We start from the raw sequence: 21905 nt of genomic DNA, 5'->3' as shown, positions 1-21905 counted from the left end.
ACTAAATCAAATAATCAAAAAGTAAGCTAATCAATTAAAACTGATTTGAAAGTTTAACCAGGGTTGCCTCAAAATGGCTTTCTTATTTAAGAGTCATAATTGTCCCAGCCAGAGCACTAGATAGAACTTTCAAGGTCTGCAGCTTCTGTCCTATTAAACACGAAAAGTACAATTCATCAAAGACAGATCCTGGCTGACTCTTAAAAACAATACACAGAATTTTACAGCACACTGCCTGAAATCATTCAGCCTACTTGTCTAATAATGCTTGCCGCTGGTGCGTGAACAACCATTTCAATTTCAATTGTTCCAAAGGTGGTTTTGTTAAAGGAAATTAATATTTACTGAGGTAGTGACTAGGAATTCCATCTCTGTGGCAATTCCTACTGTGTTAACAGTAAGGTACACCATACAGCTTAGCAACAGAGGTGTTCACACTGTTTTAGCATTCAGACAAAATTTCCATTGTAATTATAAATATTGATAGGGAAATTACCATCCATGAAAGTACAGCATCACAGAGTTGCTCATTAGAAAGCCTCAGATTTACCTGACGTTGCCCTTGGTATTCCGCAGAACGGTTGCAGCAAAATTCTGAGTGACCCCCACCAGGCTGATTCCATCAACTTCCACGATCTGGTCATTGACTTGGATCCTGGAGAAAGAGAGAAGTCAGCATCGACAGTGACTGTCTCTTCTAATGCTCTGCCCTTTCCAAGGAAGTAGCAACTCAAGACTTGTTTTTAAGACATTCTCACTGATTCCAACCTTATAATCAACATACTCCAGACCATAGTCAAATATTAGTCAAGATGTTAATCTTCAAAACAGTACTATGAAGACTGCAGAGACAGCTCAGTTAGTAAAGGGCTTACCTTCTAAGTACAGGGACCTGAACTTAATAGCTGGGAACTCTTAAAGGCCAAAGAGATGCCCTATCTCAAGAACAGATAGACAGCTCCCAAGGAAGAAAACTTGAGTGGATCTCTTAGTATCTACATGCATATACAGATACATGTGCACTACCAGCATGAACATATAAATGTGTGTACAGACATTATAAAAAAACTCCATTGAAAGCTATAAAAGGCATACTGAAAAGATTCAGCTTTCCACACATATTCTTTTATTTTTATTAGATATTTTCTTTATAAACATTTCAAATGCTATCCTGAAAGTTCCCTATACCCTCCCCCCCGCCCTGCCCACCCACTCCCGCTTCTTGGCCCTGGCATTCCCCACTACTGGGGCATATAAAGTTTGCAATACCAAGGGGCCTCTCTTTCCAATGATGGCTGACTAGGCCATCTTCTGCTACATATGCAGCTAGAGACACGAGCTCCGGGGGTACTGGTTAGTTCATATTGTTGTTCGCTCTATAGCACCCAAGGAGCTGAAGGGGTCTGCAACCACATGTATTCTTAAGAAGAAGGAGTAACTGCGGTGCACAGCAGATCTCTAGCATTTCTCTACCTAATTAAATGTAGCAGATACAGCTGAGATATCCTCTGTGCCCAACACCTAGTCCCTTGTCTAGTCCTGGCTCCTCTATTCTGTCTTGTTGATGTATCTGTTTCTCTATTATCTATCTACTCATCTATCTATCTATCTATCTATCTATCATCAATATCACATTTTCTTGACCCCTGAAGCTTTAGAAGAAAATCCTAGAGTCAGATCATATCCCCTTCTAACTTTGTTCTTATCCTCCATGACTGAGCGTACTATTTTGGATCTTGTCTTTCCATGTAAAACATCCCAGTCCATTCTTTAGTATCCACTGTTATTTCTGGATGTGAAATATCCCTCATAGGCTCTTGTGCTTGGACTGTAAATCCTCCACTGGCAGCACTGCTTGGAAACCCCACTGGAGGAAGTTGGCCACAGGAGGTGGGCTTTGAGGTTTTACATGCTGGCCTTGCATCCAGTTTGCTCCATGCCTTCCTTTCTTCCCTCTAGGATGGATTCTATTCCACTGGATCTGTGCATCTGATAAACCTTTGCTTCCCTGAGTTGCTTCTGTCCTGATGTTTTATCACAACAACAGGAAGGAGCCAACACAGCCAGAAAATAACTTACTAGATTACCCACATTGGATGCACACATAGAACCAAGGAGAATTCACTGCCTGACACAACTCTTTTCCTACCTGTGGGCATGAATATAACACCATTTATTTACCTTTATTTGATATATTTATCAGAATTTTAAAGCTTTTCCCAGAGACTAAATTTTGTCAGATGGACTTAATTTTGGAAGACAATATTACTATTATTTCTATTAATTTCAAATTTTATTTATTGTTTATATACTATATCTAACAGTAAATAACTTTTGTATAATAAACTCATATTCTACCAATGATAAAATTATTTTAGTTTGAGAAGTTTTATTTATTTAGTTATTTATTTTATTACTAAGGTAAGTCCAGCTGAAAGAGTACTCCCACACACACCATTTCCAAGGACAAACCACCTCTGCTTGTTTTCAATGTAGTCTTACAAGTCGTGACCAGATTTGCTTTCAGATTCTGAAAAGAGACCAGACCCACATTCTTCAGAGAATGCATCTAGCAATGGTCAGGGATGCTCCAGTGCTCACAAGAAGTCTCAGAAGAGACCTCCCTATTCTCAAATTAATGTTCTGTGTCATACTGACACAGGACAGAATGGTAACAGTGAAAATATATTGAATTTGGGACTGGTGCCACAATCCAGAAAAAAAAAAGGCTACTCTGAAGACTGAAGCAGGACAATTCACTTGAGAACAGGGTTTTGAGGACAATGTGGCAAGACCTCTATCTTAAATAAATAATAAACATAAAACAGAGGAAGGAGTGAAAACAGAGACAGGTGAGCTCAACTTCAAGTCTCCAAGCTTTGCTGACAAACATCCTCCAATCTACAAACTATCAAGAGCATAACTGACTGGGAAAGTATGCTGTGTGAACATGACAAATAAACAGATTATACACAGCACGACATGAAAAAAATCTAGAAACATGTTCTTCACGCTAGCTGGAGGTGAGAAAGGAGCCGACCTTTGGAAAGCTTTACATTATTCTAAGCCTAAAATGCATTAACTGCATATCAATAATGCTGGGCCAAGTGTAAAACGTGCCCAGGTGGCCCCAGCTCTGTCGGGCACCTTTCTATTTCTGAAATGTTTCTCCATATGCTTCCGTCCAATGACTTCAGTTCAATTTTCCTAGTTCTTATTTTGTAGAAGACCTTGATATTTTGACCACAGATTACTGTAAGAATTACTCCTTAGTTAGATCCATGGCGTTTACTGCCTTCGAAGATTAGGAAACAAACAGAGTAAGTCAGAGTCTTCTCATTGTATCTTACAGAATGCACACGTCAATGCATTGTAGTTTGTGTCACCAGTATTCGGGATGAGATATGCAGGAAGGTCAAGGAAGAGCGCTACCACAGATAGGAATACAACCTTCCTGCCTGAAAAGAGAAAACAAACAGGCACTTCTGCTCCCAAGGTCACACAATGCAATACTTTAAAAAAAAAAAAAAGACACTTGGGACAAAAAACTGGGGACCATCAGCTGAAAGGAGTTTAACAGATACCAATGAATACATCCAAAACTGGGCCTACAGATAGGACCTAGATCATGAACTCAAACTACCAAGCCTTGAGGCACACCAGAGAAAGAAATATACAATATAATGAGAATGTATGGGTGAAGTAAATGAAGACAAAAGAGGAATGGTGAGTTTTGCATGAAAATAATGTAGAATCGCGCGTCAGTACATAAAACAATGGTTTCTGGTCTAATTAAAGGAAACAGAGAAAGGGGGAAACAAAATTCCGTGTCTTTTATGCTGAACTTGAGATAGAAATCAGATTGTCAAATAAGTTCTACATATTCCATGTTTGAAACATGAATTTGAGAGTCTTTCCTAGACAGTCAGTAAAAATAAACCCAAAGACTAAGAAGAAAGCAATACAGGGGGCCGGAATTTTTGAACAACAATTTTGATACAATGTTACCAGTAGGGAGTAAACACAGAGTTTAACACATTTTCAGGTTAGAGTCCCACATTAATTTAATTTAACTCTAACCTTAATGATTTTGTTGCCAAAATGGAGAAGCAAGGAAATGGTTTCTGTTAGTTAAATACTGGACACGGTTGGTATGGGCCACTTATTTCTGCAGAATCTCACTAAAATACTAGTGAATAACACACTTCAAATGAAAGAAATCAACAACAAAAAGCACAGCAAACACTTTACTTAAAAAAAAAATAGAAATACAGGTCATCAGGGAACCTTTTTAAAAGGCCTGAAGAGCCTGGCAGTGGTGGCGCACGCCTTTAATCCCAGCACTTGGAAGGCAGAGGCAGGCGGATTTCTGAGTTCAAGGCCAGCCTGGTCTACAGAGTTCCAGGACAGGCAGGGCTATACAGAGAAACCCTGACTCAACAAAACAAAACAACCCCAAAAACAAAAACAAAAACCAAAACAAAAGGCCTGAAGAAAAGGGCTGAAGACAAGCCTCAGCAGCTGAGAGCACTCACTTTCAGAGATAAGCTCGGCTCAGTTCCCAGCATCCACATCCCTTTCCAGGAAACACAGTGTTTTCTGGCTTCTTTAAGTACATGCATATATGCAGTGCACAGGCATGCATACATGCACATGAAGTAAAATAATCTAAAAACATTGTTAAGAACAAGTGCTCAGGAAAAGTTAAATACTGAATAGCAATTATGCCATGATATTCACAGTATTAAAGATTTACTATATGACAATCTTCAATGTGAATCAGGTACAGCAGGAGCGCCTTAGGAATTCTGCTCAGGAGAGCATAAACTGAATGATGCTTCTAAGGAGCGCGTCAGCAACATGTTTCTAAAACATTTAACATGTAACACACTGGTACAGCCACTCTACTTCTAGGGATTGGTTTCAAAATAGTCAAAGATGTTCCTGATATTTTGTATATAAAAATGTTGATATGATGTCCATCTTGAAATCAAAAATATGCCAAAAATCTGTAAGTTACACACACACACACACTTACACACGTCTTTAAAACGAACTGAATGCTAAACCTTAATGTGCTACTTAATGCTGACTGTGGAGCTAGACACCGTGGGTTTAGAGTCAGGCTCCAGCGCTTCCTTGTGCGTATACAGAAGAAAGTTTAGCTTCCTTGTATATACAGCAGAAGCAATGAAACACATAGGAAATCAACAGTACTAATACTGCAGGAGCCAATAAAGTAAAGCCGAGAGAGTACAGATCACTGCTCTTACAATGGAAGCGTTCAACAAATATTTTCTTGATGAATAAAATAAACACCCAGGCTGTAAAGATTCACCCCTTTATCTATGATCTGACTCTCTGTTTCAATTATACATGAGCATCTGTTGTCTGAAAGGATTTAGTGGAGAATTCCAGAAATAAACAACCCCAAACTTTCAAAGCAAATGTCATTCTAAGTAAGATGATGAAATCTGTTCTGTCTGTCCTGCCAGGATGAGAACCATCCACTGGACACTGTGAGTGCACCCTGCCTGCTAGTCACCCACAGTGCCACATGTTCAAGTAAGTCTTGCTGTACTTAACACTGGCCAGGAAGAACAAGGCAGTCTTGTACCTCAGAGTCAGAAGACAATTAAAATGTGCCAAAGATAAATCCTGGGCTTCCTTTCAGTGAAAAGGTGAAAGCTGTCAGCTTTAAAAGATGGGGAGACAAGCTTGTTCATATTCTCTGGTCAGAACAGAGGCAGAGCACTTCCCCTGGCCAGTTTCAGGAATTAACTCAGACAAGAAACAACCCTGTGGCAAGAAGAGTCTTGCTTTACTGAACTTAGTAAACAAAGTTGTCCTGGCTGAAGAGCTCCCAGAGGAGGCAATGTCAGTGCTCAGCAACACAGGGGAGGGGGGGATGTTGCAAAGTCTTCGAGTTCTTTACCATTCACCCCAGACATGTTCCTTATTACCCTAAACCAGCACTGACTATAACGGACACTATAAGACTGATGCTAACATTTTTCTAGTGAATAGGGAAACAACCTAAAGTGCCCTGCTGAGATGAAGCATTACAAGAGCGACTTCTTATTAAGCAAAGTTAGGAGAAGCTGAAGCATCTAGCCTGGAGCAGCTAAAATCCAAGGCCAAAAGGAGATTCTCTCAAATGCAAGGGACACAAGATAAGTAATACACACAGCCACACTTTCACAGAAAACCCATCATGTCTAACAATATAATTAACTTATGATTAGAAAACCAGGATTTATGGCATGCCCTAATTCCTTCCATATGCCTATGTAAACATGATGCATGCCCATGTGTGTGTGCATGTAAACACACACAGAGAGAGAGAGAGAGAGAGAGAGAGAGAGAGAGAGAGAGAGAGAGAGAGAGAGAGAGAGAGAGAGAGAGAGAGAGAGAGAGAGAGAGAGAGGAAAGAAGAAGAAAAAAGGTTGTAGAAAATACTTTAGAGGGGAAAAGAAAAATCATCATCTAGAGAGACTTTATCAGCAGGAGTCCAGGTGATAAACAGCTAAAGGAAGTCTGACAAGGAGCAGCCAGGACATTAGAAAGAAGTATGCATCCTGCCCTAGAGAAGATCTGGGGAGGCTAAGCAGAGTCCAGGCTGCCATGCACCACCCGACAGGGCAGCAGCACGCACTCTCCCGTCTTCCTTTCCAGCGGCTGAGGCCTCAGCACTGACTCAGAACCAGGGCTACTCTGAGGTTGGCTAAGGTGTTCAGACAGTTATCTGTGGGCATAATAACACTTCTGGGAAGGGGGCTGGGGAACACTCTACTTCACCAGGTCTGTCAACACCCAACCAACACTGAAAGGCAGGGACGCCAGCCGAGGCAACGGTAATGAGGTTCAGCACATTTCAATGCCTGTGAAGATCCAGATCCAAATGCAACATCCTAACCCCCCATGGAAAGACCTATTATCAGTATAAATAACGAAACAGTGTAGGACAAGAAATAAGTAAACGGGTTAAGAGAAATCAAATTTAACTTTTAAGACAAATGAAAAATATAAGACAGCCTATAATTGACAGCAGATCCAAGAGAGCTAAATGCAGCCAGTTTCTTTGTGTCTTTATTTGTGCCTGATTCACCAAAAAGTTACACAAAATCATTTAGTTTTGCTTAATACTAACTGTAAGAATTATTTCCTAGCTCCCCGAAATGACTTTTACAAATAAGGTAAATTTTAAAAGTTTAATTCACTTGAAGAAAGGGGCCTCTTCAAAGAATTACATAATGGTAGTAATAGTTCCTATTTTTATTTTATTTTATTTTATTTATTTATTATTATTGTTTTTTTGTTTTGTTTTTTGTTTTGCTTTGTTTTTGTTTTTGTTTTTTGACATGGTTTCTCTGTGTAGCTCTAGCTGTCCTGGAATTCACTCTGTAGACCAGGCTGGCCTAGAACTCAGACATCTGTTTGCCTCTGCTTCTAAGATCTCCCAGTCACTGCCCTAGCACGTTTCTACATAGGAGAAGTTGTGAAGGGACACTAGTCTCTAGAACTCCCCTCAGGGTAGAACTGACTTCTTAAGTTTGATTCCCACTTCTGACATTTTCAAAAGCACCAGAATTATTATTATTCATTTTAATATTTCTGATGTAGTCATATGCCGACTTTCCCAAGACATGTTCTTTGATCACAGTATGTACAGCCCACTTCACACTGAGTAAGCACATGAATAGATAGAAACAAAGGCAGGCAGACAGACAGATGCACATTTACTGCATAGATATTTTGCTACCAATAAGAAAGCAATTCAAGTATTTTCATATTCTCCCACATCTGAGAAACACACACACACACAAAGTTTTTTTTGTTTTTTTGTTTTTTGTTTCTTAATCAAAAGAAGAAAGATCACACATTCTGATAGAAACATGCAGCAGGTCCTAGGATTTAGGTCACCCTCAGCAGTACCCAGCTCACCTGCCATCCCGCTGAGCAGCACCTCCGTCAGTCACTGTTTTGACAAATATCCCCAGCTTCTCCAATCCAGCATCAGCACCAACGCCCATTCCAATGATGCTTATGCCCAGCCCGTCCTCGTCTATGGGAAGGAGAAGACAGTGAGCTGCTGAGTGTGTCCTGTTCTAAGAACTGAGCTGCCTGGCGAGGTTTGTTCTTCGTTGTGCACAGGGAAAATTATAGGTTTGTCTCCATAGATTGAGCGTCCCCAAATGGTTCAAGAGACCCAGACATTTTTCTGCTGCTGTTGTAATATAGTGTAGTCCCAGGAAAGGCAATAATTTGGTTTTGAATAATCAATAGAATTAACAGAATCCCTGAATACCCTGTGCACTGCTTTAGTCATGAGAAAACATACATTCAGCAACCTTTATAATTTTAAATAAACGTGACCCTTAGTGATTGGGAATTTCATCTTTCCTTTTTTACTATCTACTCCTCCTTAGAAGATTGCATGAGGCATACAGTCAGCTCAGTTGAGCACTTTCCTTCTGTCACTTACACCAGAACTTGATGTCTAGCACCAAAAAATAAAAGAAAAATAAAGATTGGACGTGTGAATAACTCCTCTATGCTCCTCCACAAGCATCGCTATCTCTCAGTAACAAGGTATCCCTCTTCACACTTATACATGTATGCATACATACACAGGCAGACACACATTCATGTACATTGCCTTTTCTTTCCTTTACATAAACAGACTTCATTTCTCTCTGCATCACACATGTTTAAAATTAATAATACCTCATGGATAAACTTTTATAGACTTAAATCATTTCTAGTGACTGCATAATATTTTATGATGATATATCATAGTATATTAAATCACTTCTCTATTAACAACCTGTCACTTTTATTTCCATTTTATTGGCCTTGTAAGCAAAAAGTTGCATACAAAAAAATAACTGAAAGTTATTTTTCAAATTCACATACAAATCATGTGTTAATTCACATTTTCATTTGTCTTTTCCATGAGCAAATATAGTTCACCACAAATAAAATAAAAAGATTTTGTTAGCATTTCAAGGTTATTTTTCTGGTAGCCTCAAAGTCTTTGTGATCATGATTTATCAGCAGCATAAAAAATGGATATAGGTTAACCAACAGTTACAGGTCATTACAGACAAGCTCATCCACACATCCAAGTGAATGCATTGAAAATAATTTTCAACAACTGTTGTTATTCTGTTCTCCAAGTGCTTCAGAGGAGGACTGGCCTCAGTGATTCTATCTTAGCACCAGCAACTGCCTTTATGATGACTTTGTTGTATGTAGAAAACCCTGTCTTTCTCCTACATTTGTTTCCGAGACACTGTTAGCAACACGCTGATCTGTTTTCTTTGTTGCGGATTCTGGCTTCGGTTGTGTCTTCCCTGCATGAGCTTTCTGATATGAAGTCCAGCTGAAGCCATGTCCACCTTGACTGCAGACACTGGAACATCCCCAAGTCGAGAACACGAGAATCCTCTAATGTGTGAGTGATCACCGAAGACGGTTCTAACCCATTACATCAGGGTGTTTGCACATATGCAACTTTTCATATTTGCTTCATTCAAGTTGTTCCTCTTGTATAAACAGCCTGAACTTGGTCAGGAGGATTTCTGGACACTCAGCACACCGTGGGAATTTCGCCTCAAGTTCTCTTGTGCTTGGACAGCAGTGGATGGAAGGAGGGACTTGCATATTGGTCAGGTACATGGTTCTCATCCATGCTAACAGAAATTCTGTGTGGGTATCATGGTAAAGCACTGGTTTCCTGGCTCACACTTAAGATGCTCATGAAGTCCTTCTGCAGTGAATGTGTTCCTTCAAATAGCGTGTTCATAGCAGATGGACCCAGAGCCTACCCTGTGTTCTGCTGGAGATGGTTCTGTAGATAGATCTACATTGATGAGTGCCACCTCCCTCCTCGTTCCCTCCACAGAAGAGCTCTAGGGAATTAGCATTTCACCTGAATTCCTGCTCACTGTCCTTGCAGGGGTTCTCTTTATTATCGTGATCGACTGGTAAACTATAAGTGTTAAAGGTGTTCAGCAAATCCCAAGGCTGCCACTGAATCCACACAAGTATCCTGAAGTTAAGTAATCCCGGAGATTATTCATTGCCTTTAAATTCTACTTTCCCTGCCTAGACTCTGGCCCTCTTAACATCCCCTTTCTTCTTTCCATAGGTCCTCTTACTGCTCTAACTAGAATGTTATTTACATCTTTTGATCTATAGAGATCATTTTGGGAAAAGTAACATTAATTTGAGTCATCTTGAATTCTAGTACAGACTTCCTCCAAGAAGAAATGAACAACTGAAGGGCCAAACAAGGATGGAAGAGAACAACCATCTTCACCAGAGGATGCTCCCAGCACCTCCGCTCTTCTCTGTTCACAGGGAGGACTGCCACGCACAAGTGAAGTTTGGAAACCACAAACTTTTGTCAAGAAGCCCAGGAGTGGGCCAGCAAGACTGCTCAACAGGTAAAGGTACTTACTCCCAGGACCCACAGAGTAGAAGGAAAGAACAGACTCCCTAGCAAGATGTCTTCTGATCTCCACATGTGTACCTCAAAACATACAACTGTCCCTCTTCCCAAAGATGTAATACATATAATTAATATAAAATTGGTATAAGGAACTCAGTAGTGACCCGGAGCACTGATCTCTCTTCCTCTGCACATTTCCAGAGACAGGCAAAACCATTAAGTAGACAAAGCAGTCAGGAAAAAACAGTGAGGCCCTCACATTACAGAAGATGCTGTCCCCTGACCTGGGGTCTTGTCTTGCTTCCTCTCAGGAAAGAGGCACTTGCTGCTACAACATTCCTTGTGTTGCCCATGAGATTTGAGCCTGTCTCCAAGGACTCTAGGTTAGTAGATTTTCTTTCCTGTAAAAGGCCAGTTTTTCTACTGAATTTTTCTCTTTGTTATGATGATTTACAAAGATTCTTAGAATATTACAGATATCAACTTTGTTATCAATAATGCAGACAGTTTTTCACTTTCTTATTGTTTTTTTTTTCTCCTGACATAATTGCCTTTATCAGGTTAAGACTCCACGTAATCAAAATGGTAATTTAACTTTTCTAACTTCTGGTTTCCTGTTTTGGATTGGGTTTTCCCACCAACCTAGATGATACATATTGTTGTAGATTTTCTTCAAATATAGTATCATTAATTTTTAGCATTCAATTTGTTTAGACTTTCTTATACATGATACAATAAAGGTGCTAAACTTTGTATTTTAGATAGATGTTGAGTTATGACAGAGTGCATTTCATAATAAATGCTCTCTCCTATTAATATTTCCTCCTGTATTTTCAGTTATTTTCCACTGGCTAACCACTGTAAATATCATTTGTTCTGAGTATCGAAGCTTTATGGATTTGGCAAATAAAACTTATCATATTCTTACACTTTCCTCAGGCCTGAATGTTTCTATGTAAAATATATTATTATTTTACACAACACTCTCTTATAACTTAACTTTGTTGATAGTTCTGTCTGTATTGCACTGAATTTAAGGAAATCTATAAGGAGAGTATCCTGAGCCTTCCTATTCAGGAATACAGTAAATCCACCATTGCTTAAGGCTTACATTTCCTCCTTTGCTTTGGGTTTGAGACAGTGCCACTCTATCTATGGTCATGGATAATTTTTGCTCTGGAACCCCTGAGCACTTTAGGCTGGTCATGAACTCAGGACAGTTCTCCTCCTTAGTCTTACATGTGTGGAGATTACAGAAATGAGTCACCATGCCCAACAAAATATTTGGTGACTTTATATAAATAAAAATATAGATAAGCCCCATATTTTATGTAATAAATATAATCAATATTTTGCTGCTACTGTAAATAAAATATTTCCCATTTTACTCTTAAGTTATGTATATGAATAATGAGAAAAACTATTTTTAAAAGATTTATGGGGGCTGGTGAGATGGCTCAGTGGGTAAGAGCACCCGACTGCTCTTCTGAAGGTCCAGAGTTCAAATCCCAGCAACCACATGGTGGCTCACAACCATCCGTAACGAGATCTTGCGCCCTCTTCTGGAGTGTCTGAAGACAGCTACAGTGTACTTACATATAATAAATAAATAAATCTTAAAAAAAAAAAAGATTTATGTACTTTATATACACTGCATTTGTCTTCAGACACACCAGAAAAGGGAATTGGATCCCATTACAAATGGTTGTGAGCCACCATGTTGTTGCAGGGAACTGAACTCATGACCTCTGGAAGAACAGCCAGTGCTCTTAACCATTGAGCCATCTCTCCAGCCTGGGAAAAGATGCTAGTATCTTATGGATCTTGAGGCAGGCCTCTTCCCTCACAAATTATCTTAACAATTCTAATACTTAAAAAATTAAATTGTGTCTCCAAGATAAGACAGAAAGTGCTATGATTTAGCTACATGTCCCTTAAAGGCTCGTGTGCTGTGCAGACTCAGGCCTCACCTTGCCTCTGAGATGGTAGAACTTTAGGAGTCAGGGCCTAAAAGGCAAAGATAGGCTGTGCCCTTAGAGAGAAGAAGGAACCCGGCCCCTTGCCTCCCTCCTCTGCTTCTTGGCTGTCAAGAGGGAGCAGCTTCCTCTGTCACGTGCCCCTCCATTGTACTGCTTCACCACAGGCCCCAAAGCATGGCCGACTGCCACAGTCTGAAACCACACATTAAAGTCCGCTTGCCTCTCAGCTGTTATCTCAGGTGCTGTGTTTCAGTCACTGAAGCCTGACTCACCAAGTATGGATGTGGATATGGCAGCACAAGGAGATGTTTTGCAAACTTAATCTTTTGTTCTTTAGACTGGTTATATCAGTTAAATCGCATTCCGAGTTTGTCTTCTGACCTTAGGTGGCATGTTTTCCGTGCTTCCTGGACTTAAGGGTAGGATCCCACTGCTTTTGTGATGTGCACTTTGTAAGATTTATAGGTAGTGTCTATCACATGCTAATTTGAAGGTTTTAAACTAAGTTTTTCAAACACAATTCTATATAACTACAGTTTTCTCCAAGTTGCATGGTGTTAACTTTGCTAACAGAGGGCTAAGCCTTTTTTCTCATATCTAAAAACCCATTTTCTCTCCCATAGTCTCTAGATGTTTCCATGTTTGATAAATTATTTCACCTGCAATTCTAAAAGTTGAAGTTGGTACGATAGCCTTTGTTTTTTTAAAATAGTAAATTATGGGTGAAAAACCTCTTACTCTTCATTTTATCTGACACAAAGGGTCAAAGAACCGCTGGCTTTGTGTGTCCTTTGCGAGCGAGCGATGGAGCCATCTGGGTCTGAAGCACTCCCACCTTTGTCTGTAAATACCATCCTCACCAAGCATGGCTACATCTTATATACAGGCACCTTTCCAAGGAAGCTCTTGGTGGGTTACTCTCCTCTCCTCTCCCCTCTCTCTCTCTCTCCCCCTCCCCCTCCCCCTCCCCCTCCCTCTCTCTCTCTCGGTTTTTCTAAACAGAGTTTCTCTGTGTAGCCTTGACTGTCCTGGAACTCACTCTGTAGACCAGGCTGGCCTTAAACTCAGAAATTGGCCTGCCTCTGCATCCCAAGTGCTGGGATTAAAGGCGTGCGCCACTGTTGCTCAGCAGTTTTTATTTTTCTAATTAGCACTGTTCACCTGCTGTGGAATTACCCACTGGGTCAAGACAACTCTGTGATTTCCTATCCAAGGACTTTTTAAACACCTTAAAGATATTTTGACGTGTACAGCTAACCATCCTGTTACCTTTTTCATCTACAGTTTTTGAAAACCTTTAAATAAAAACATCTGAACCTTCTGATTTCAGACAATGACTTTTTTCTTAAATGTTTATTTTAAAGAAAGACACTAATGTAATTTTTATTTTGAGTAAGGCTTTTACTGTATATTTTACATGAAAAAAATATCCCTTTCCAAGACAGATGGTAATAATAGCTTCAATTTTCTGTCAAATATGTATCTAAGAATTTTATAGTTTCCAGATTCTCATGATAGTACTAAGATTCTAATTTTTGTTTAAATATAAGATTGTTCTTCCTTTAAAAAAACAATCTCGTTTTCTATCAGCTGTGTGCCTTGCCTTCATAGACAACCTTAAATGGATTTGTTTTTATTAATCTACTCCTAGTTTGTATTCTGCCTGTTAGATCTACTTGAGAAAGAAATGTAGTGAAACTTTGAATAACTTTATTCCTTTGGTTAGTTAATTTTTCCACTTTAAATTTCAAGTGAAATATATGCACAGAGTGTATTCAACTGTTAGTCTGTGAAATATGTTTAAAGAAGAGAGTAAGCAGGCCTGGCACTATAATCCCAGAGACAGAGAGAAGAATCAGCAATGCCAGGACAGTCTGGGCTAGTGAAACCATGTCTCAGACTCCAAAAGCAAACTGGGAAATATACACAAAGTGGAAGAGGCTTATGAAACTAGGATTTGTATGTTGAGGCAGGAGGATCACATGTTGGAGACCTGTCAGAGCTACTACAGAACTGAAGGGCTACCTGGGCTACCAGAAGAAAGGTAAACAAAAGTCCTTACCCTATTAAACACAGAGCCACAGCAACTGCAGAACAGGTTCTTATGCACCTGCCCCAGCTTTCCTTCACTCTTGGTGACAATGCATCCTTCCTCCGAAAACATCAACTTAAAAAAAAAAAAAACAGCTACTACTCACCTGTGTATCTCATATAGTTGTGTTCAGCTGTGTGCTGTTCAGTTTGCTCTGGGTTTGAAACTCAAGTCAGCTGGAAGCAGAGCTGAGTGACCTCTGTGGTTTCCTCTTTCTATGTCCTCAACCTTATGTTTGTAGAGGCCACACACACTGCTACATGAACTGCAATCACAGTTGCTCACTGACTAGTTATGCTGTCATGCCTCTCATAAATACTTGGACTTTTCTCAAGTTTGGTTCTTATCAGCCATGAGACACACTAGCCGCATTTCATAAGACCCTTCATGTATATTTTTAAATATACAAAAATGAGAGCATCACTCTGTTTCCACCTAACTCCAAATGAATGTGTCCTTCAACTGGAGTAGTCAGCCATACCTAGTGGAAGGTGGAGCAGTCACCATGTGATCTAACTACTACATTATCCATACAGTTTTATATTTCACATTTATACAGAATTCCCATCTTTGATTCATCTTTACTGTTTGAACAAGTAGATTGTGACTTTTCCTCCTTGATAGCAGGAAGCAAATTTCTCAGATAACTTGTGTTCATGAAAACTTTACAAACCAGCAAAATCTCTTCTTTCCTGAGGAGAAGCAAATGCCCCCTGGAGTGCACACGGGACTCTGGGGACACCTCCTTTTCACTCTGTGGACCATGATGCCGCACACTGCAGGATGGCTCCCAAGGCTGGAGAATACCTGATACTATTCCAGCTGTTTCAAATACTTCCACTTCTTCTTTTACTTTGTTCTTTTTGTTAATATGTAAGATTCTTATTTTATCTTTATCCATTAGGACTCCCCACTTTGTCGGAGATCTATTCCGCATTCTCTCCTCCTCCTATTAAGAACTGTGTATCTCCTTCACTGTTCTGTTTCCCTTCTGTTGTCTACACCTCATGTGTCAGTGCTATTGCTGGTTCTCTTGGGTGTTTGCAGTCACTTGAAATGGATCTGGGGACATTTCTTCCTCTGGGCCTCCTAGGTCACCAAAGTGAGTCTGAACAATAGACATGCTTGTCACCTCAACATCTGTAGCCAAATTTTTCACTTGGAAATCCATGAATTTCCTGTTGGTAGTGTGATGAAGAACGTCCTTTTAAAGCCAGTGTTTACTATCTGTAGTGACTTTCTTTTCTTTTGACTTTTCACGGCATCTATCTGCCTCCATTCTAAAGGCTTGTCAGATCTGTTAGTGTTCTTCAGATCTGTTAGTGTTCTGCTTACAGGGCACAACCCAGTTCTGGGCTGACCATCGCATGGGAACACAAGCACAGCCATCTCTGCTCCAGGCACCAAAGGCTTTTGTAGCAGACAGGCCTTGTTCCAAGAGGAAAATGCAAGACAGACACGTCTGCTTCCTCTTCCTTCTTCTCTGTCTCAGTTTTCTCAGAGACACAGAATGGAGCATTTCTGTTTGAAGGGTTTGCATCTCACCATCTTCCTCCAAATCTTCACTCCAAGTTTCCAGAGAGACTTCCCATCATCACTACATTCTGAAATTCTGTGACTACCTCTCTACCCCAAACCAGAAAACTTCAAATGTTTTCCTCAAGATCAGCCTCCTGTAGGCTTTAACCTTCACCAGCCCTTCCAGTAACACCAACAAAGTAATAAGACACACACACACACACACACACACTCACCATCTTAGCCTCGGTTACTATTGCTTTTCTAGCCCAATGTTTGAAACTCCTTTCACGATCCTCCCAAAAATAATTAAGCAGGTGTGTCACAGCATGATCCCGGTACCAATTGTCTCAGTTTGGGTCCCTATTACTAAGACAAAAGCAACTTTCAAAGGAAAGGGTTTATTTGGTTTACACTTCCACATCACAGCTCATCATCAAAACCCAGATAGGAACCCCTGAGTTTCTTAATTAATAATTGATGTGGGAGGGTCCAGCCTATCATGAGTGGTCCTGGGTTCTATAAGAAAGCAGGCTGAGCAAGACATGAGGAGCAAGCAGTAAGCAGCATCCGTTCATGGCCTCTGCATCAGTTCCTTCCCTGCTTAAGTTCCTGGTTCAACTGAGGCATCCTCCTCTCGAGAGACTCTACATTGTGTCAAGTTGACATAAAACCAGCCAGCACGTCTACCATATGATCCTGCATCCCAGCCAGATAAAGGAACTGGGTTGTTTGGGAGCTGGTGAGATGGGGGTGTCATTTAGTAAATTATTGAACCAAAATCTGCATCAATTCATTTTGAAACCCGGTAAACTTCAGAGAAAGTTACAACCTTACTCAATTCTTAGAAACAATCTACCCTCGGGAAAAGGCACTCATGTTACCAGCACAGACATGAAAATGCGCACACTGGAATCCTGTGTACCTTTCTCCAGTTCCACTGGGAAAAGTTCCAGTTTTTCTACTCGCTTTTCAAGCTCATACTCAGCAGATGCGGCCACGGGGTCAACGTCGTCATTTCTCCTGTCATAGTCTTCATTGGAGTATGTGCTGAAAACCTACAGGAAAAGGCCAGGAAAAATGGTCATACAGAAAAGATGCCATTCAGTATCAAACTACATAAGTTAATGAAAAAACAAACACAATGACATATTTCTTGTTCTTTTAAAAAATGCTATGAGTATGTTCATTCACAGATGTATCTGAAAATGAATGTAGTATATATGTTGAGTGCATGTCTGTGTGTCTCTTGTGTGTGTGTGTGTGTGTGTGTGTGTGTGTGTGCATGTATGTGTGTCCGCATGTGTGTGTGGCATGTGAGATGCTCATATAAAGTACAGAGAAGGGCATCACTCTCTCTACTCCCTTAAGGCGGGGTCTCTCACTCAAACTGGAGCTGATCAGCCAGCCCGTAAGTCTACAAAGCCCTGTTTCTGCTCACCTATATTTCTGGGATAACATGTGGGCCATGCCTGGCTTTTTATATGGTTTCTGGGGATTTGAACTCAGGTCCTTAGGCTTGCTCTCCAACCTAGTGAGCCCTCACCCCAGTCGCTGATACCTTTCTCCTAACAATCATTTGATATTTAAAATTAATCAAGATGTTAGGAAAAGGAAAATTGAATGCAAGTAAAAGTAACTTACTAAATTAAAATGGTACGAGACATTTTATCACTTTCAATAACTGAAGAAACAGCAGGGCCCTGGAGTGCTTTGTGTGATGAGAAATACTCACCAACCTTTAGTCATAGACTAACAAGGTAAGCATTTACTATTTCCTGTCAAACTAGAGTAAAGCATATCAAAGCTATCTTACCAAACCCCAAAACTGAACCTGCCCTATCGTATGGATTATACTAGCCCCAAGAGTGTAGTATATCGATGCTATAATTACATCTTAATCACAGAATTACCAAAATCAATTTCCATTCTACACTGTCCTGGAATATGCGCAACTGTGTCTTTCATCTGCCACACGCCATTTTACTGGCATATAGATTTAAATTAAATTTACATTGGCTCTTTCTAGAAAATAGCTATCAACATATTGCTCAAAGGCTGTAAAACGAACAAGATATTGACTGTCTTTTATTCTAACTTAAGTCATTCACAAGACTATGTGTGGCCCTCAGACAGAGCTGTAATAAATTTGTCTATTTGCAAAGGAACTAAAGTAGCTACCAAATCACGCAGGACACTGAAGAGTATTTGAGAGAATGGACTGTATCTATCACTAAGTGCAATCAATGTCTAGAATAAAGGCTGTCGTTATCAATTCAATTCAAAATTTATTAAGCACTTAAATTACATCCGAGAAGGCGCTACAAGTCTCCCCTCAAACTCTTATAACCTGTTAGTAAAAAGCTTTTGAAAGTATATTAAAAACCAGAATAGAAACAGGAAGCAGACTGACTAAAGAAAACAATGGACGAAAGGCATCAATGCCTCCAAAACTGGCCCCGCTGCTCTCGATAAACGTTAAGCGCATTTGGGGAGTTCTGTGCTGCATTGGCACACAGCTTATGAGAGACACGGATAGAATAAAGCAGAGTAGAATACAATGCCTGATGTGACAGAGGGATGCACAAAGGAAGTTTTTAAATTTAATTTATATTATTTAAAATTATTTGAACATGTGTCTAAGTGTGCCTGCCCACAGAAGCCAGAGGAATGGAGAAGAGAAGCCCTGGAGCTGGAGTCACGGGCAGTTAGCAGTTGCCCTATATGGATTCAGGGACACAAACTCAAGTAGTCTAGAAGAACAATGCATGCTCTCAACAGCTGAGCCACCTCTCCAGCCACTGCCTCTAAAGAACGATTCTTAAATTTCTCTGACAAAATTAAAAATTTTGTGGAAGGGAAGATAATTCAATAAACAAGGATCCACATACAGAATAGATATGTATTTCAAGACATACAAACATACAGAGAGAGGGGGAAAGAGAGAAGAGAAACAGAGACATAGACAGAGAAACAGAAAGACAGACAGAGACTGGGCGCAGGACATGCACAGACAGACAGCATTTAAGGACAGCACTGATGGTTAGGTCGACCACAGCTCCTTGCCTAGGGAAGTCAACTTTAACAATATATTAAAGTGTTTTGTTCTGGAAATGACTCCATTGATATTTGCTGCTGATCTAACTGTACCAAGAGCCCCAGCCATCATCACTGCTCCAGTTCAGCTGGGAGTAACTCTAGAGTACAGAACAATTTCACTAGAATGGAGTGAGTGAGTTAGCGTGCAGATGTGTGTCTGTGTGCAAACCCATGTGGCCGCAAAATAAGTCTGGGAAAACACCTTTAAACAAGTTAATATCTTCATGGACTTTTGCAGAATCCTAGACACCACTACAATGTTCTGCTCCAGTCATGGTGCTAATAAAGTTCACCTGCAGACACATTCAGAAACTAAGGAGCATGACTAGAGCCTTACATGTCAGAAACTGATCCAGCTGATGCACCTAGCCACGAGATGACTGCCCACATTCCACTCTACAGAGAGAAAAGTACGCTGCTTTTCATTTGTCAACTCATGCAAGGTCTGAGAAACTACATGGGCACAGAGAAAAAACAAAAGTTAGGCCATCAATGGGAGGAGAGGTCCTTGGTATTGCAAAGATCATATGACCCAGTACAGGGGAATGCCAGGGCCAGGAATTGGGAGTGGGTGGGTTGGGGAGCAGCGCGGAGGGGGAGGGTATAGAGGCTTTGGGGATAGCATTTGAAATGTAAATGAAGAAAATATCTAATTAAAAAATTAAAAATAAAAAAGTTATAAATAATTGAAAAAACGTCAGATTTTCTCATGACAGATTACTATTATTGACTTATAAAAAGAATGGAAGTCAACCAAAAATACTAACACTAATAGGAGTTCAGTAATACAATATTGATATTTAAACTAGTGCATAATACAAAGCATCAATGGCTCTCAAAAAAAAAAAAACCCAGAACAACAGTGAGAACCTGTAAAAGACCCCATGATCACCGCTTACAACCCTCCTCTATAGAACATAGGAAGCCCTACGTAGAAAGTCATTCTGTGCCCTCCCCCAACTAAAATCCTTAATATGCAAAGACTACCATTGCTCTGAAATTGCTGTAAATGTCAGTTTCCAGTCATTTGTAAATTCAGAGCAATCAATGTCAAATTCCCATCCATTTTAATGAAAATTAAGAAGCTAAAAAAGCACAACCATGATTTAAAAAAGCAAAAAACCAAAAAACTTCGAAACTTCACCAATTAAAGCAATGTAGTTTGGTCCTTGATATATTGACAATTTTACATTCTGATTCATTCCTTTTCTAGTCATGTTAGTTACAGGGGAGTATTTTGTAAATAATTTGAAAGAAATGTGATATCCACCTAAATATAACTATCTTTTATCATTAACAAAAAGAGAATTTTGACTAAGAACAGGTAAATATCCATCCAATCTCAGGTACTAGAAGGAGATTGGATAAAGCACTACCCACATCCAAGCATATGAAATCTGTAGATATATAAACAATAACATCATATAAAATTGCTTAGTAACTGAATATACTCTACACATATCTTCCCATATCACTAGATTAATTATAACCCAAAAGAATGTAAAGGCTGGGCTGGAGAGATGGCTCAGAGAATAAGAGCACTGACTGCTCTTCCAGAGGTCCTAAGTTCAATTCCCAGCAACCACATGGTGGCTCACAACCATCTGTAATGGGATCCGATGCCCTCTTCTGGTGTGTCTGAAGACAGCTACAGTATACTCACATACATAAAATAAATAAATCTTTACAAAGAAAAGATGTGCTGCTTTGTTTAAAAAAAAAGAATGCAAAAGCTATATAGATAGCTGGTACTTAGTGACGAACAACAAGGGAACGGCCACAGCGCAGACGCATTTTCTTCTCCTTTTCAGTGTGCAGTAACTGAAGTGATATCAAACATGGAGATAAAGAGGACTGACGATATACATACTGTAATAGGGCTTCAGATAAAGAGGGCTGGCCATAGATGCTGTAATAGTTCTGAATGCAAAAAAGGATGATGTTTAATTACTGGGCTCCAGAGAAGTTTACAAATGCTACAAGTATTAATGAAAACTCCAAACCTGGCTGTTAAGAATCAATGTCAAGGGGCTGGGGGATAGTGGCAGAAACCTTGCCTAGAAATTATGAGGCCCTTGGAACAATCCTAACATCGCACAGAAATAAATAATAAAAGTTAAGGAGCCTAGAATGGTGGTACCTGTCTGTAAACACAGCACTTAGAGGTTGAGGCAAAAGAATCTCTGAAGAAGATCATATTAGGGTTACATAGTGAAACTGTCCCAGAACAAAGGAAAGAACCTCCCTCCCCCGCCCCCCGGCAATGAAACACTATAATCACAGAATGAAGGTCCAGGAAAAATTAGAGACTAAAGTAAAATTATTATGGTAAAATCTATAATGAACTTTCCAACGCAAAGAATTGGAAACTAATTGAAAATTCAATGAAGACAACTTTCATTAAAAATTAGGCATTATGCCGGGCGTGGTGGCGCATGCCTTTAGTCCCAGCACTCGGGAGGCAGAGGCAGGCGGATTTCTGAGTTCGAGGCCAGCCTGGTCTACAAAATGAGTTCCAGGACAGCCAGGGCTATACAGAGAAACCCTGTCTCGAAAAACCAAAAAAAAAAAAAGAGAGAGAGAGAGAGAGAGAAAAGAAAAGAAAAGAAAAAAAAATAAAAATAAAAATAAATTAAGCATTGCAAGTTATAGTCAGGAGGAACCATGTATCCACAGTAATATTCATTTGGTAACTATATGAAAGAAGGAAAAATATCTCAATTTGAACATGTTAGCTCACTCCTACAATCCAGCACTTGGG

The 21905-nt window shown here is 39.9% G+C and overlaps 1 protein-coding gene across 1 annotated transcript in view; it reads right to left on the bottom strand.

The window, feature by feature from the left end:
• Ppp1r9a (protein phosphatase 1 regulatory subunit 9A) overlaps nucleotides 1–21905 on the bottom strand; it is a 255286-nt gene that overhangs the window by 93005 nt on the left and 140376 nt on the right. The window contains exons 3-5 of the mRNA XM_029478162.1: nucleotides 16971–17103; nucleotides 7945–8065; nucleotides 551–655 (exon numbers count right to left, since the gene is read on the bottom strand). Of these exons, the coding sequence (XP_029334022.1) occupies nucleotides 551–655; nucleotides 7945–8065; nucleotides 16971–17103 (359 nt within the window). The remainder of the gene's footprint in view (nucleotides 1–550; nucleotides 656–7944; nucleotides 8066–16970; nucleotides 17104–21905) is intronic.

Source organism: Mus caroli, chromosome 6 (assembly GCF_900094665.2).
Source record: "Mus caroli chromosome 6, CAROLI_EIJ_v1.1, whole genome shotgun sequence".
NCBI classification, from domain to species: domain Eukaryota; kingdom Metazoa; phylum Chordata; class Mammalia; order Rodentia; family Muridae; genus Mus; species Mus caroli.
The sequence above is the reverse complement of the archived record's forward strand: the minus strand, read 5'-3'. Positions and strand labels throughout refer to the sequence as shown.